This window comes from Pocillopora damicornis, chromosome 4, assembly GCF_964200805.1.
Source record: "Pocillopora damicornis chromosome 4, jaPocDami1.2, whole genome shotgun sequence".
NCBI lineage: Eukaryota > Metazoa > Cnidaria > Anthozoa > Scleractinia > Pocilloporidae > Pocillopora > Pocillopora damicornis.
The window spans coordinates 24,869,005-24,884,616 of NC_142673.1; the positions used below are offsets into that span (position 1 = coordinate 24,869,005).

The 15,612-nt window shown below is 36.1% G+C and overlaps 1 protein-coding gene and 1 long non-coding RNA gene across 2 annotated transcripts; one reads left to right on the forward strand and one right to left on the reverse strand.

Moving 5' to 3' along the window:
* Positions 1-11,255: 11,255 nt before the first annotated feature.
* LOC149047374 (uncharacterized) lies at positions 11,256-13,082 on the forward strand. Its single transcript, XR_016186384.1, has 2 exons — positions 11,256-11,427; positions 12,634-13,082. It is a non-coding gene; the product is annotated as an uncharacterized LOC149047374 (long non-coding RNA).
* Positions 13,083-13,735: 653 nt separating this feature from the next.
* On the reverse strand, positions 13,736-15,580 carry LOC113683580 (ER membrane protein complex subunit 2). The gene has a single exon (XM_027200835.2). The coding sequence runs from the start codon at positions 15,549-15,551 to the stop codon at positions 14,646-14,648; it is 906 nt and encodes a 301-aa protein (XP_027056636.2). The 5' UTR covers positions 15,552-15,580; the 3' UTR covers positions 13,736-14,645.
* Positions 15,581-15,612: the final 32 nt, after the last annotated feature.

A 15,612-nucleotide genomic window follows, 5' to 3' on the forward strand; every position in this document is an offset into this window, starting at 1 on the left:
CCGGTTTGTGATATGGTTGTGATTTTATTGGCAACTTTTCAAAATTAAGGACTGTTTAATAAGGTATTCATTATGGTACCAAGACGCATTTAGCTATTTTGCACTTACAGTAGACTTTGAAGTTTATTTCAACTCTTTATTTCACAATCCTTAAACACTCTGCAACAGTAATGTCTTAACGCCACTCATTTAATAATACCTTTATGTTTGAATCATTTTAAATACTTGATTGTAATTTCGGCTGCCAGAAATAATATTGATCTGTTTATGTAAAAAAATAAATCATAGCACGTTTACACACAAATCAAGAAACTTTTCCAGTTACTTTTTACCGGCGCATCGACAAGCAATCACATTTTTTCTACCGTCTCTCACAATTTCACACTGCCCAAACAACTTGCTACCAGGATCAGATTTACTAAAACAATCAGGATGCTCGCTTTGACACTGATATGTGACCCGGTTATTGTAGATAAGCTTCTTCTTCACACAACAGTCGTCATTAGATGGTTGACGCTTGATTCTTTGCAAAACAGAACCTCTTGCAGCATCAATCTGTGTGGCATTCCAAGGAGACTGGGTGGAGTTGAGTAGTTTCTCCTTCAGACCTTGCGGCGAGCAACTTTTTTCATGAAGGAGACAGCAAACAGCAGCGACAAAGATAGCAACCTTGTGAAAGAAATGGAATGCTCCGTTAAGTGTATCTCCTTGAACAGGTGTTGGTTTTTATTTCGAGTCTGCGGGGGGGAGGGGGAACATTCTAATTGTTACTGAATTATTTTATCAAATCTGTTTCGTCAAGTTAAAGATGTTTTTGTGGAAGGACTTATCACACTTCTTTTCACTGGCCTCACTCACAAAATGCCGGCATGAAAGCGCTTAAGATATTTTGAAAGAAATCATTCACCTGTTCAGAGAAATAATGTGTAATTAAACTCACTGCAGTAAGAATAACTGAAGCAGGTAGCATCTGTGCTTTGAACTTGACTTATCACCTGCTTCATACGAGAGTCTTGAAATTCTAGAGTCTATTTTCAACACATCGTACCTTAGTAAGCATTTTGGTCCTATTCTGAACTTGATTAACCCAAGGACAGTAAAGATCCTTCTGATTTCACTGCAGTATGAGATGATGTACCTCTCCTAGAAGCTGTTCCCTTATATAGTTTTTCTATCCACTGTAGACATCTAATTTCATTGATCATATATAAGCATCGTCCAAACAAAGAGAAGCTATTCTTATCAAAAAGATTTGTAATGGTTTGACTGAAATAAGCCAGCAATGAGATCGTTACAGTGAGCATGTAAGACTTGGGGACTCCCCACGTCCCTAAATATGCAACTTGCAAAAGGCTAAAACGAGGTTTGTTCGAAACAAAGACAAAATTTTAGCTGCGTCATGACTGTATGCTATCGATTGATTTGTATACTTGTAAACTTGCCCAAAATTTCGTCTTTCAGTCGGTTTCTTTTGTGTGAATTTCCCGTCACGAAACAGCCGAAAAGCAAAATAGAATAAAAAGAAACCTTCCAGTCAGATACAGTTCCGTAGGAGAAATAACTTTAAAATAACTTTCTTTTTTTTAACTGAAAGCCACAAATTGTCTACTTAAACACCATTTTTTAGACGTACGGTGCTAACATTTAACTCTAAATAACTTTAAGATAACTTTCTTTTTTTAACTGAAAACCACAAATTGTCTACTTAAACACCATTGTTTAGACGTACGGTACTAACATTTAACTCAAAAAAAAACTGCGATAAAATATTTTTTATAAACATTATAATAGTTTTTAAGTTTAAAGGAGCTAGATGAAGCCTTTTCGACATCAACAACTTCATTAACAGTGTTACTTGTAAAATATTCACAGCTTTCAAGGGGGCTTATTACATGGCGGATGTATATGTATGTTCCTGTACACGATTATGATGTATTGGTCATTAAAATCTGCCATTTAATTTTAAAACAACAATTTACGAAAGTTTGGATGAGATGAAATGTTTCCGAATTTCTGAATGGGGAGAGAGGGGGGGAGGGGTCCTCATGTCGGTTGTCGGTTAGAATTTTTTTCTTTTTCGGTGGTTGGTTAAATTTGCTATCTCTGTCGGTAGTCGGTAAATCTTAGTTAATGCAAGTTACTTATTCATATCCTTTAATTAATTCGTGAGCTCGAGTACCGCACTCTGTTCTGAAAATGAACAGAAAATCTGTGTACAAATATCGATATTGTTGAACAATTTTGGTTATCTGTTAATATTTCCTTGTCGCTAATCGGATTCCGGATTTCTTTCTTTTTGCTTTTTGTCAGGAGTCAGTTGTACTTTTCGCCCTTTGTAGCTTGTCGGCTAACCCCATTCAGACCCTAGGTCTGAATAGGATATAACCGACAGGGTATAACCGTTGCCTTAAACGACGCTCGTTTAAGGCAAACGGTTATACCCTAAATTGATGATAATAGGCTATTTTTGTCCAAAATAAGATGTTTGTATAAGGTAAAAAAAGAATAACACGATGTTTAACAATAGCGCAAAGGGTAGAATATAACATCTTTCATTTTTTATGAACAGCGAAGCATTCTCAGCCCTCGCTCACTCTCTCAGTCTCTTACCCACTCAGTCATTTGCTCGTTTACTCATACTCTTTCACTAACATTCTCCTTCACCAACTTACTCGATGACTTATTTAATTTCTCACTTACTCCGTCACTTTCTGACAAATTTACACAAATTTACACTTTCTTTTTAACGGCAACACTCAACTGAAGAGAATGTCGAGCATTGTAAAGGTAATAGCGCGCGTTTTATCAGATAAACGTATAGCAAATACTCAGTCGTGGGTACAAAGACCTCAAAAAACAATAAATTTTAGAATTCTGCAGATTACGAGGGTCATGTACGAAAAAACAGTTTCCACCCAAGCCCTCTAAAATAATTTTTTTTCTATTCTTTCCCAAGTCAATTTTTGAACAAAATCCTGTCTTAGGCTGAGGTAAACTCAGCCTTAAAGTTAAATATTTTTTTGAAGATGAAGGAATCCTTTTTCCTTATGAAACTCCTTTCTTTCCTTTAATAAAATATTTTTCCATACGTTTTGCGCTTTTAAAGAAGAACTGCCTCCATTTTCGTATTTAGGAAAACGTATTCGTAGCAAATACGCATCCTTGTAGCAAATATGCATTTTCAGTATTCGGTGACAAAGTGTTTTTTTTTTTTTTTAACAAAATACGATGGATTGATGGCATTAAGGCACATAAGAGGATATATCTGATAAGTGACATGCCCTGAAGGAAAAAAAATTTATCTTTCTCTGATTTAATTTCGTTATTTTCAGTCTCATGTTAAACCTTTCGTCTTCCTCTTTTGTGTACTAAGCTTAAGGTCTGCGTTGTTCCACTGAGTCTTCAGTCGTTTTCTATCACTTTTTTAGCTTAGATATTTTGATGAGTAATGCCTTATAATGTTCTTGAAATCTTTAATATCCGTGTGTTTTGAAACCGAGTTTATAAATTACGTGATCTACCCTCTGAGTAAGGTATCATAAAAACTTGATGTTACTGGTTAGAATACAAGCAATCCTTTTTTCCCAGTGAATGAAAAGGTAAAAAGGTAATTGGACCAAGCGGAAGTGGCTAAGTAGAGAGGGCATACCTTGGGCACTGTTTTTACAGACAGGGTTCATTTGTAACCGCATAGCTTTCGATGACATTACGCCTTTCGTTTACACAACACCTATCGTGACCACTACTGAAACGGACTCGTTTTGAAAACGTTATCAAACGTGGAGGATTTCCAAAACGACTCGGTTCTGTTCGCCGTTGGGCGAGACCGGATCGCTTTGAAAATGGTTACGTTTTGGAACAAATTGGCTGGTTGGCGAAGAGTAAACATGATGAACCACCACGGAGAGCAGCACTTGCTTAAACAATCAGATTGCATGGGAAGCACCGGGAAAACGGTTAAATAGGTTCCCCGTAAACACTTCAAAACCTTGCGTCTTTTTCGATTCCGTGTCGTGGTCATGAAACCATGTTAATTGATAAATGCGTCGGTATAGACGATCCATCTTTCACCCCAAGTTTTGACGCACCGCGTTAGGTTCTTGATCGATTTCTTGATGAGGAACTGCTTCCTTTTCTCATTCATTTTGAAGCCACTTGAGTCACAAGAACTGCACTCGCAACATAATAATTTGTTCTAAGATATTTGCGCGTGTTCATAGTTTAGCACAGTTACAGTTTATACTTACTACTTAAATCGAATTTGGCAGTTGTAATTTTCTAAAACTAGACTAGTGAGCAGCACTCTTTATGAACAGTAGTTATACAACTTCTTATTCCCTGACGCGTTTCATCTAACTGCCGTAGACTTCTTCAGGGAGTTTTACAAGTTAACACTAAACACATGTATCTATAAGCCATAGTTAGCGGCTATCCGGAAGCCAATGACCATGAAGGCTTGGCCGGACATACGAACAGGAACAGCGAAGTTGTGAAAATTTGAAATTTTTTTGCGCAAGGTGAGAAAAATATTTGGGGCCACAGTTTTAGCTTAAAACAGTGGTCGTAAGCACGTAAGCATTTTTAGTTAAAAATACTTACGTACATAGATTCACTATTGTTACAGTTTTCCTGCAACACACAGTAAAATTTAACTCTGTCAGAATATTACTGATAACAATCTTAATACGGGCATGACTGCAGATGAACGTAGTCTTAATTTACCTGAAAAGGATATGTCTGACATGTCTCGCAATTTCAGGAAGTTTTAAACATTAGCGCAATAATCATAAGTATATTGTCCATTAAGAAGTTAAGAGAGGGAAATCAAAGAGCTGTTAAAAGGAAAATTCATGGCAAATCATGTGTACTTGTAAGTTCAACTTGATTTTCCATTTTTTGGTTGTTCAACGGCATTGATTTTGCCTTAAGGAACTCAGACTTAAGGAAAATATATTTACGAACTTCCTTAAAATGAGATGACCTCACTATTTGACAATGAACTGAGACTGGAGTTTCTCGTGTTTGATTTTATTTTCAAAACAGTTCTTTGGCACATTTAGGGCAATTACACTCATAAAGACAAGTTTCTAGTTCAAGGAGAGAAATGTCAAATTTCAATAAAAATCTGATCATTTTCTTAGCTATATTCTAGCGGCGCACCGACAAGAAATCACAACTTTCTTGCTGTTTCTCACAGTTTCACACAGCCCAAATAGTGGACTAGTAGGGTCAGATTTACTAAAACAATCAGGATGCTCGCTCCGACACTGATAAGTAATTCGTCCATTGTAGACAAGCCTCTTCTTCACACAACAGGAATCAAAAGAGACTTGACGCCTGAGGCGTTGCAATATAGATCTTCTTGTAGCTTTTGTTTCTGTCGTATTCCAAGAGGGCTGGGAGTAGTTGGTAACTTCGTCATTCAGAACTTGCGGCCAACAAGTTGCTTCGTACAGAAAACAGGAAACAGCGAAGGTAAAGATGAGAGTCTTCTGAAAACAAGGAAATGCTTGGTTAAGAATTTGTAGTTCTCTTCAAACTCGATTTTTATCTCGAGTTTTGGAGGATTGAAGCATTTAAATGGAACCGTAGGGGTTCATCGGTTCTGTTTCGCCATTGAATTTACTTAAAATGTTAAAATATTTCTTGGCTGTGGGAGTATTTTTACTTGCTTATTACCATACTTTCTGTATACTTGCTTCACTTAAAAAAATACAATAAGAAAGCAGTTTAAAGGGAAAAAAAAGCACCTCAAAACATCTCAGCTACACGAACTGAAATCAGAATAACTGACATTATAAACGTTGTAATAATCATAGCATTTTTTTCCAACTCTGAAATAAGTTCAAGGGCGACATGACATCTTGGAGTCTACACCGTACCTTGTTATTCATTTTAGTGCGGTTCAGAATTATTCCACGTACAGCAAAAATACTTCTTCTCTTTAAAGCGTCAGTATAAAATGATGTTCTTGTCCAAAAAGGTGGCCCTTATATACTTCATCATCAAATCAGGGAACTAGTATCCCATCCATGGCACCATAGTGAGACAAGAAGTCTCCCACTTATTAAAAACTTGACGTCCGGTTAAACAATGGTTATTCTTAACAAAATCAGGGTACATTTTTGACGTAAATTAATTGACAATCGTTACAGAACGTTACGGAAAGCAAGTTAATACTGGGTCTTTTCCCAAACATGAAACTTGTAAAGGAATAAATCCAGGGTAATTCAGTTCTTAGAGAAACTTTAATCAAAAGTGACCATTTCATCAGTTGATATAAGTTATCATACACGTATACCAAATTCAGTTTTCGTTTTAAATTCAAGTTTCATTGTTTATATTTTCTTTTACTAAACAGTTAAAAAACAGAATATACCAACAAACAGCCTTTCCGGTCGGTAAGAGTTCCCGTGAAACAAAATAAATCTTTATGACTATCAACAAGGTAAAGTTTCTCTGTTTTTCAAAACCACAAGTTTTTTTTACAATAATACTGTTATTTTCGATGATAACATTACTTACAATTTAATCAGAGAACGATCACTGCTTACAATACTAAAGTAACTTAAATGGCTACGTTTTTTCAATACTTATTAGCAGAACAAAAGTCGCATTAATTAGATTGAAGTAGTATGGGGATGTACATTTCGATAGAGCTATGCTGTATTAGCTGCAACATCTTCCATTTCATAATATCATTTAACGAAATTTAAACTATGCAAGCATGAGTCGCAAGATTTCCGAATTGACGAGCTCTGGAATTCAGTGTATATAGTAGCTAAAAAATTTTACCCGCTCTATTGAACCGAGAATGCACGTAGCATAAAAATTACAAGATAGGCAGGTCGGATAAGTAAAGTGGAGTCAGATGTGAGAAAAAAAAGCATTTTTGAGATATAACGTGAGAGTTTCAATTTTAGTAAAATTTATACCTGTGATATCCGCCACTCAATATGTCCGACTTAAACAGAAAAAAAGACGTAATTTTTTCCTCCCATGTTTCAGCCTACTGGTCTTTAGAGATCACGTCTTGTGCTGAAGATTTTACCGGATAGACTGATTTTGTTATTATTAGCTTTTCAGCTTCTAAGTAAAGTGGAAGTCAAATCAAAGAAGAAGAACGTGCTTCTTCATATAGCTTGGCCAGCGCTTGGAAATCAATTCGTAATGTAACATTCATAATTTTATGTAGTCTCGTTTGCTTTCTTAAAGCATTTTCCACTTCGGCCTAAATTTATCTTTTTATTTCGCAGTAGGGGAAGAAACCAGGTTTCATATAACGATTGTTGGCATGTTTTCGTGAGATATTTATTTTGCACGGAAGAAGAATGACATTGTGTCTTATATTAGTGCAACGGACACTATGTTGGATTTACTATTTTTGGGAAATTTTAACAACAAAGCGAGCGGCCTCTCGGTATAAGAACAGTCACTCGTTCATTCGCTCACCCTCATACTTTCTGTCTCACTCACTTACTCACTCAGTGCTTAGCCGAGGCGCTTAGCTTGAAATTTATATAATACTTGCATTCTTGGCTTGACAGACGGCTGGCAAAACCCTGATAGATTCTACATATTGGAATCCAGAGCTTACCGAGTCAGAAATCTTGCAACTCAATTATCTATGCTTACCTAAAATTTTATTTAACAAATAAAGAAGCCTTGACTGTGTTCTGTTCTGTTGTAAAGCATGGTGAACTTATATATATCGTTAGTTGTAGTAAAAGAGGAAAATCGCCCCAAAAAAATTTAAAGAAAAAGAGAATACTGATGAATTGCGCACGCCGTTCAGTTCATCTTAACTCATAATTATCTCAGACTTTCATGAGGCTTTAATTTCTTCCATAAGAGTTCAAACATAATTATGAACAATGAACAAGTAATCGACACAGCAATGAGTCTTTGAAGTCTTTTTTTTTCTCATGATCTCATTTTATTCTTATTTTCTTTGGCATTTTTACAGTACTTTAATATGATTTATCTCAATCGTAGGGGAGAAAAATTCAATTACATTTCTATAGAAATATGTATAACTTTCTCAGCCGGCTATATCCTAGCGGCGCATCGACAAGCAATTACAACTTTCTTACTGTTCCTCACAGTTTCACACTGCCCAAATAACTTGCTTCCGGGATCAGATACAGCGAAACAATCAGGGTGCTCACTTTGACACTGATAGGTGATTCGTCCATTGTAGATAAGCGTCTTCCTCACACAACAGTCATCAATAGAGACTTGACGCTTGACTCGTTGAGAAATAAAACTTTTGGTCTCTGTCATATTCCGAGGGAACTGGATGGAATTGGTGACTTCCTTATTCAGACCTTGCGGCCAACAGGTTGTTCCGTGAAGAAAACAGAAAACTATAAAGGCAAAGATGACAGCCTTCTGAAAGCAAAGGAAAATTGGGTTGAAGTTTTGGTTTTTCCTTATCGATTTTAATTTAAAGCTTTACCGCGCTCTCTATTCAGGATGTTTTGTAACACTTTCAAATTTTCTTTACGGGAGAATCTTTTTCATTGCTTGATATTTTCCCAAATTTTTTTCAAGGATTTTTGAAAACATATGGGCAGGAATGTCATCGAATTCCTCTGCAAAAATTATAGTTCTTCAGGTTAATTACGTGTGGGTGAAAGTAACTCTAGTAAGAAAAATTTGAGGTATTTTGCTGATCAAAGAATATGAATTATCACTCAACTAGTAAAGGGGTGTTTTGAAGTTTGAATTCGAAATTCAACTTACCTTAATCATTTTGGTTCCAAATAGGATTGCTGCACTGTTGATAAAGGTACTTCTCGGTTTTTCTGAGTTTGATGGGCATCTCAAAAGTGCATACCTTTTATAATTTTAACATAAAAAGGGAAATAGAGAAAGGCTATTCTTATAAAGGGAAATTTTCCTATATTCATCAAGTTGCGCCATTACAAGACATAATGAGATTTACAGATCGTTATTATCATTTTGGTCTGAACGGAGAAAGGATATTTTTATTCAAAGTCCCAGTAACGGTTTGACGTGAACATACTAACAATCGTTGTAGAGAACATGTAACACCTTGGGGCCTCCCCTTTCTCACATCCACAACCTGGAAGAGCATAGAAGCACTACAAGGGAAAAAGGTCTCCTATTACGTCATAGAGTTATAGGTTGATTCCCATTCACTTGCTAAATTTCGGGTCATGAAATTTTCTTAGTTGAGTCATCTTCCCCTTTGCAGGTAACAAAGTATATTTCTGTTCACGAGGGTGAAGAATAGCTTTAAAAAAAAAGTTTTTAATGCAACGTCTATCAACAAATTGGATGAGTGACAAGATTTCCGATCTGAAGAAAGTCCCTCGTAAGCCACTTATAAAGAGTTGTTAAGGTTTTCATTTACTCTAGATTTATTACACCAAACACGCATGTAGTATTTGATACAACTAATCGATTGAACAATATGAGATTTTACGCAAACAATCTCTGTCAAGCAAATGAATCATGGTCCTTTGTTTGTTTAGTTGTTTATTTATGTACCTGTTTATTCATCTATAAGGTTAATTCAATCCCAAGAAGTTAACAAAATAAAATAACGCAACAAAAAGGGCCTTTCATTGATAATGAATTTAGTTGTGGGCTTCACTGCTGACGGAAAAGATCCAAAGAGAGAAAAATCATTTTCATTCAAATTCATCTTCATTCACGAATAGATGGTATGACGTTTTAGGCAATATGTGTGTTTTAAGAGAATAACTATAACAGGTATTAATAGCTTCTTTTCTCTTCTTTGTTACTAAGCGTGCTCCTCTTTTACCTTCCGGTTCCGCACTCATGAATATAAAGAAGGTTTAAAAATAAACAGCTTATACCACTGAATGATACCTTAACATGCCCTTTATAATTTTCTGTTTACACTATTGAGTTTACGTAGAACTAACTGGTTGTAGTTTATTGAAACAACATTGTCTTCCGAAACAAATTTGCTTTTCGTACAGTGTGTCACAATAAACTGATTTGTCTGAAATATGCATTTACGGATTGCTAAAGAAATTACAACATCATCCTTAAGGCTTACATATCACACTCATGTTTCAGCAGACCAAAATAATATTTGAAAGGAAGTAGTTTTAGCAAAAAGAAAAGAAAACTAACACGGGAATCAATTATAATCTATAAGATAATAACTTCAATTTAAAAAAAAGGTAGCTTTAAATTGGTAGTGGAGTGCTAGACTTGCTAGACTGCAAAATAATTTTGATTATTATATTAGAATTCTCGATTTCAAAACAATTTCATCTAACGCGCTACACTATTTGTCCTACTTTAGCCCACCCCCGTAAATTGAGAGAAACAGTGTTGATCATAGAATGCTGATCACTTATTTACTAAGGATTTTACAAGATAGACTGCTTTAAGTGTCATTAGCCTTTCAGCTTTCAAATAAAGTGAAAGTTAAATTTAATTTAATTTTTAATTTAAATTTAAATTTAGTTTTTACAGTTTAATATTCAATTGTTTTTTGTCATAACAAAGCACTCCAAAGTTAGCTTCAAGTTTTATATTCTAGGAAGGGTAAGATTCAAGGTCTTATATGCCTTCTATAACGATTGCTGCGATGTCTTTACGTCAAACTGTTTCTGGGAAAAATTAATTTTCTGCAGAGAACATAAGAAACCTTTGCTTGCCGCAGAACCGCAAAGAAATACTTAAAAACACCGCACAACCGCATGAAAACTTGAAGGAACGCCGGCTACGCAATATACCTGATAGTTATGAGAAATTTAGACACATAGCTGATCAAATATCAAAACTGTATTAGATACGTGCACGTATCATCAATAGAGTCGATTCACTGCTGGCAGTCTTGAGTTTATATCGTCCTTGCTTACTTTTCTAATGTTAAGTTTTGTTTTGTTTGTTTGTTTGTTTGTTTTTTAATTGTTGTTTTCAAATCCTTTAATTATAAGTTTTTCATCCTTGTCTCTGAAATCTTCTGAACCATAATCATTACAAAATTAATTATAGTTGCTGGAGAGCTTGAATTTAATTTAGTTGTGACTGAGAAAGACGATGCGGTTAACGACATATGCGCGTGGCCCTACTGAAAAACAGAACCACTTCAACGCAAATAATTTCGTTTAATTAAGCCTTACTCTGGAGCTTTAACAACAAAAAAACGATCACCGCAGGATGTGGGACTTTACCGAGCATCACCGCAAATCCCAATGTCCCTTGTTTCTTCGTCCTGAAGATATTTTAAACAAACTTTAGATACGAAATTATTTCTTGTGATGGTGCAACGAACTTGAACTTTCTCTCTTCATTAACGTTCAAGTACAAAGCGAACAGATTCACCACAGAGAACACCCATTAGTAACTACGCTGAACTCAACAAGCTTAGATATATCTTTCACCACCTGAAGGTCAATTTGTAACCGGACAAAAATGGTACGTACGTTCAATTAAGAATCAAAGTTGTATGATGCCTCTAACTAATTTCTATCAAAAATTGTGAAGGAAAACACTAAATCTACTACGTTAAGAAGTATAGTTTCTTTCTTTTCTTTTTGTTTTTTTGAGAAGTAAATTTTATCTGAAACAACTAACACAGAAACACCGTGACACTTGCGCTTGACTCTGACAAAAGAATTAAATCAGTGGTGTTCTTTAGCATTTCTTCGGTACCAAAAAACAAACAAATAACCACATACATGAACCGCCAAAGATGCTGTTTTTACAGGAAAATGTAGTAATTTTTATGAGTGTTTGTTTGGAATATGTTTATGCATAATCTTTTTATGTTAACGATATCTTCAAGTTCTTTCGCTATAGTATTTAAAAAAAGATAGAAAAGCCACAGTAGTTTTTCAATTGCCAACTATTATATTTTGAACGGCTGTGAATATATGAAAGTCATATTTGAACTGCGGATAAAGACGTGAATATGAAAGCGATCTTCGCAGTTACGAACACTACTTAAGCAGTAGTGAAAATAAGGCCTGAAAAAAAATTCAGGCCTGTACGAATTTAGATCCAATGACCTCTGCGATACCGGTGCAGTGTTCTACCAACTGAGCTAACAAGCCAGCTAGGAGCTCGTTGCTGTGTTGGTTCTAAATAAACACGTGAAGCGGTGAATAAACGGCTGTGGATATATGAGAGTCATATATTTAAACTGCGGATAAAGACGTGAATATGAAAGTTATCTTCGCAGTTATGAACACTACTTAAGCAGTAGTGAAAAGAAGGCCCTGATAGCATTCATCCTAATGTAAGCATACATATTCTCCATACTGTTCTCTATACATCTCCTTAAGTGCTAACAAGGAGAATTTGTCTGAAAATCAAGAGCGTCTTTAGTTGGTGATCATTTCTTTTACTCTCGTGACTTCAATATGTGATTCATGGGTGAGAATGTAAGGAGAAATTAGATGCTAGTCACTCTTCGGGGTCAAAGGGTTAACTATCTTACTGTTGAAGCCCAGCCATCAGTATTTTTGTTTATCCATTATACAATCGACACTTTGTAACCAAACTCACATTTACGAGTTTTTTGGCGGACTACCATTTATGTCCACTGAAATTCTTTCTCTATAAATGAATTACGAAAGCCCAACTCAGACGTGACCAAACGAAACATCATTTTCCTTACAGAGGGCTACTATCTTCGCTATTGTTTTCTTCTTTCTTCACGAAGCAACCTGTTTGCCTCAAGGTCTAGGAAGGCAAGTCTATCACTTCACCTTGTCACCCTGGAATAGCTCAGAGATCAAACAGTCAGCAACTAGCTCCATCCCAGTACGTGTACGTGTACGTGTCAAGCGTCAAACTCATGACAGGTGTTGTGTTAAAAAGATTCTTGTCTTGCATGGAAGAAGAACGTTTCAATGCCAGGAAGAGCACCCAGACTGTTTTAGTAAAACAGATTCTCATAGCCAGCAGTCCTTTGGAATGTGTGAAACCGTTAGAGACACCGATAATTTTGTGATTGCCTGTCGTTGTGCCGCTAAAAAATAATACATTTTTATTGTTAAATACTGTAAAGTGCTCATTCGATGAAGTTTGTAACCGGTTGTTTTAATAAGATAAAGAGATTTTAAAATGCACTTCAAAGTCTCATGATATTAATGTTCCAGCGTCTAACATGTGGGTTACGCGCGGTATCTTAGAAAAATTGTTTACTTTTGTTGGTTTGGTTTCAAGCTTTAACTTCAAACCAGGTAAAAAAAAAAATGACGAGAGAAAGTGGAACTGACCGAGTGATTGACTCTCTCACAAACTGAATCATTCTCCGTGTTACAAAGGCCAACTACCTGTTCAAGCTGGTAAACTGGCCGTGTCCTTAGCGTCAGCCTGATTTGGAATCACGATAAAATCGGCCATCAACGGTTTGTATTTCCAATGGGTCAAGAGTGAAAGAATCCGAAAAGAGTTTACCCAAACACACTAAATATTCTGTGTAAATATACTAGATGCGGTTCTGTAAAGTCAATTTTCCATAATTCATAGCTTCTTTTCGTTTTAAACAAAGTAGGTTTATCAATGGATTGTCTTAGAAACACATGTAAGGTCAAGGTTTGAAAATACAGTTACACATCCTCACCCAGACATGCCTCAATTTTCCAACCGAACCCCATCTCTTGCTCTTCCTTGGGGGGGGAGGGGGGGTGTACATAACATTTGACAAAGTTTTAGGTTGGCAGTGGTGTATCCTATTACAAAACATACTGGTAAGTAAAGAAGACCTACTGCAATATCAAGTTTATGCTGTATATCCTTTATTTAGTACATAAGCACTTGCTCAACACAATGTTCTTCTTACTGTTTCAATGTAGAAATCAGATAGGTACACATGTACAAAGTACACCTATGTGCATACTTTTTACAGCTTTTCTATGTCTTCTTACAATATGTCCAACATTATTTTATCACAATATAAGAGGCTTCTATCTGACCTTTACTACTCCAAAATAAAATAGCTTGGAAAATTGGCATATAGTTAGTACTGTAGAGAGGCTTATTCACACTGAAGAGAGTCTTATTCACACAAATACCTTTGCTTGTAAATAAGCTTCATGTGCATATACATTGGGTTTAAGTATTTAATTAAATCACACTAGACTTGTTTAAAAGAGCTACGTGTACCTGTGCATCATTTAAGCATCTAAAAAATTTTCACCCATGGTAATATCTATCCTGAACTAACGTTTTTTGTATTTTGTTTAGTCCAGCTTTTTGTGTTTGTCACCTTACACAAGCGTGGAAGCATGCCCCTGATCCTCCAAGAAGGGCAAAGCAATATGTTCTACTAACTATGCAAACATAATTCAACCCAGCTATCAACTTTGTCAGTTCAGATCATACAAGAGTTAAATTTTTTTAATAAACTGACCAAAAATAAGGGAGAATGACGAAGATAGCATAAATTGACAAAAGCTGATGATTGTGGCCTAAAGATTTAATATCATACGTGTAAGTTACATGTAAATTGAACAATCTGCCATATATCCCCATCAAATGGGCTTTTCACTACTCAGTTTCAAGATTTTCAAATCAAACAACAATTGTAAAAGAAATATTTAAGTCTTGTGCTCCATAGGTTTGAACTCCTCAATATTCACTTGCATGTTCATGTAGATACATACCATGTATCTGCCTGTAAAAATCTAATTGTCACCAAGTCGCTGTGAAGAAATATTCTGTGGAATGGCAATCTGTAGAGATTCTAGCATGCTCTCTAGTTCTAAAAAATCCTCCTCTTCGTGGGCTTGGTTCACACTCTGATACCTCTCACTTATCTGTGTTGCCGCCCAGGCAGTGAATTTAGAATTTTCCTTCTTGGCCTTAGCATCTTTGGAGGCATTTGCTAAATGAGCAGAGGCCATGAAAAAGCCAAACAGAGCCCTCATGTTGTTATTATCGAGTTTGAGAGCTTGTGCGAAGTATTTCCTTGCCTTTTCCACGTTTTCGTTTCCCCCAAGGGTATACAGGATTTCGGCATGCCTCTGATGGAACAGATGGTTGTGAGGATTTATTAAGATCAATTCTTCCATGCAGAACTTCGCCTTTTTGTAATCCTGCTGTGAGATGTAGAGCTCAACTAACTCATTCCACGCCTCTTGATCACTCATGAACTTCTTCAAATATTCGTTCAACTCTTTAACTGCTTCCCCAACCTTGTTCTGCGCCTTGAGGATGGCGATCAGCCTTTTACGGACTGCACCGTTCGCTGGTTCGGCCTCCAGAATCTTCTCATAAATCTGTTCGGCTTCGTCGTATTTATCAAACGATTCCAGGCGCATTGCATTGAGTTTTTTGACTCGTACGCTATTAGGAAATTGTGATTTGAGTTCCCTCAAGCATATGGTCGCCAAATCCATTTTTCGACAGTCGATCGAAGCCAAGAATACTTGCTCATAGATCGTCCACAGCTCGTCTCCGAGTTTATTTCCATGTTCTAAAATAAGACATTCGCCAAATTCAGTGACCTCTTCACTGTTTCGAAGAGGTTCATCGCGCCATTGTCTCATTTTTTGCCTGGCGACTTCAATGTCGATTACTTCGTCCGCCATCTTGAAAATACAACTGTTAGTGGCGCTTATCATTTTTGTCTAGGGTAGGGAGGGAAAAATC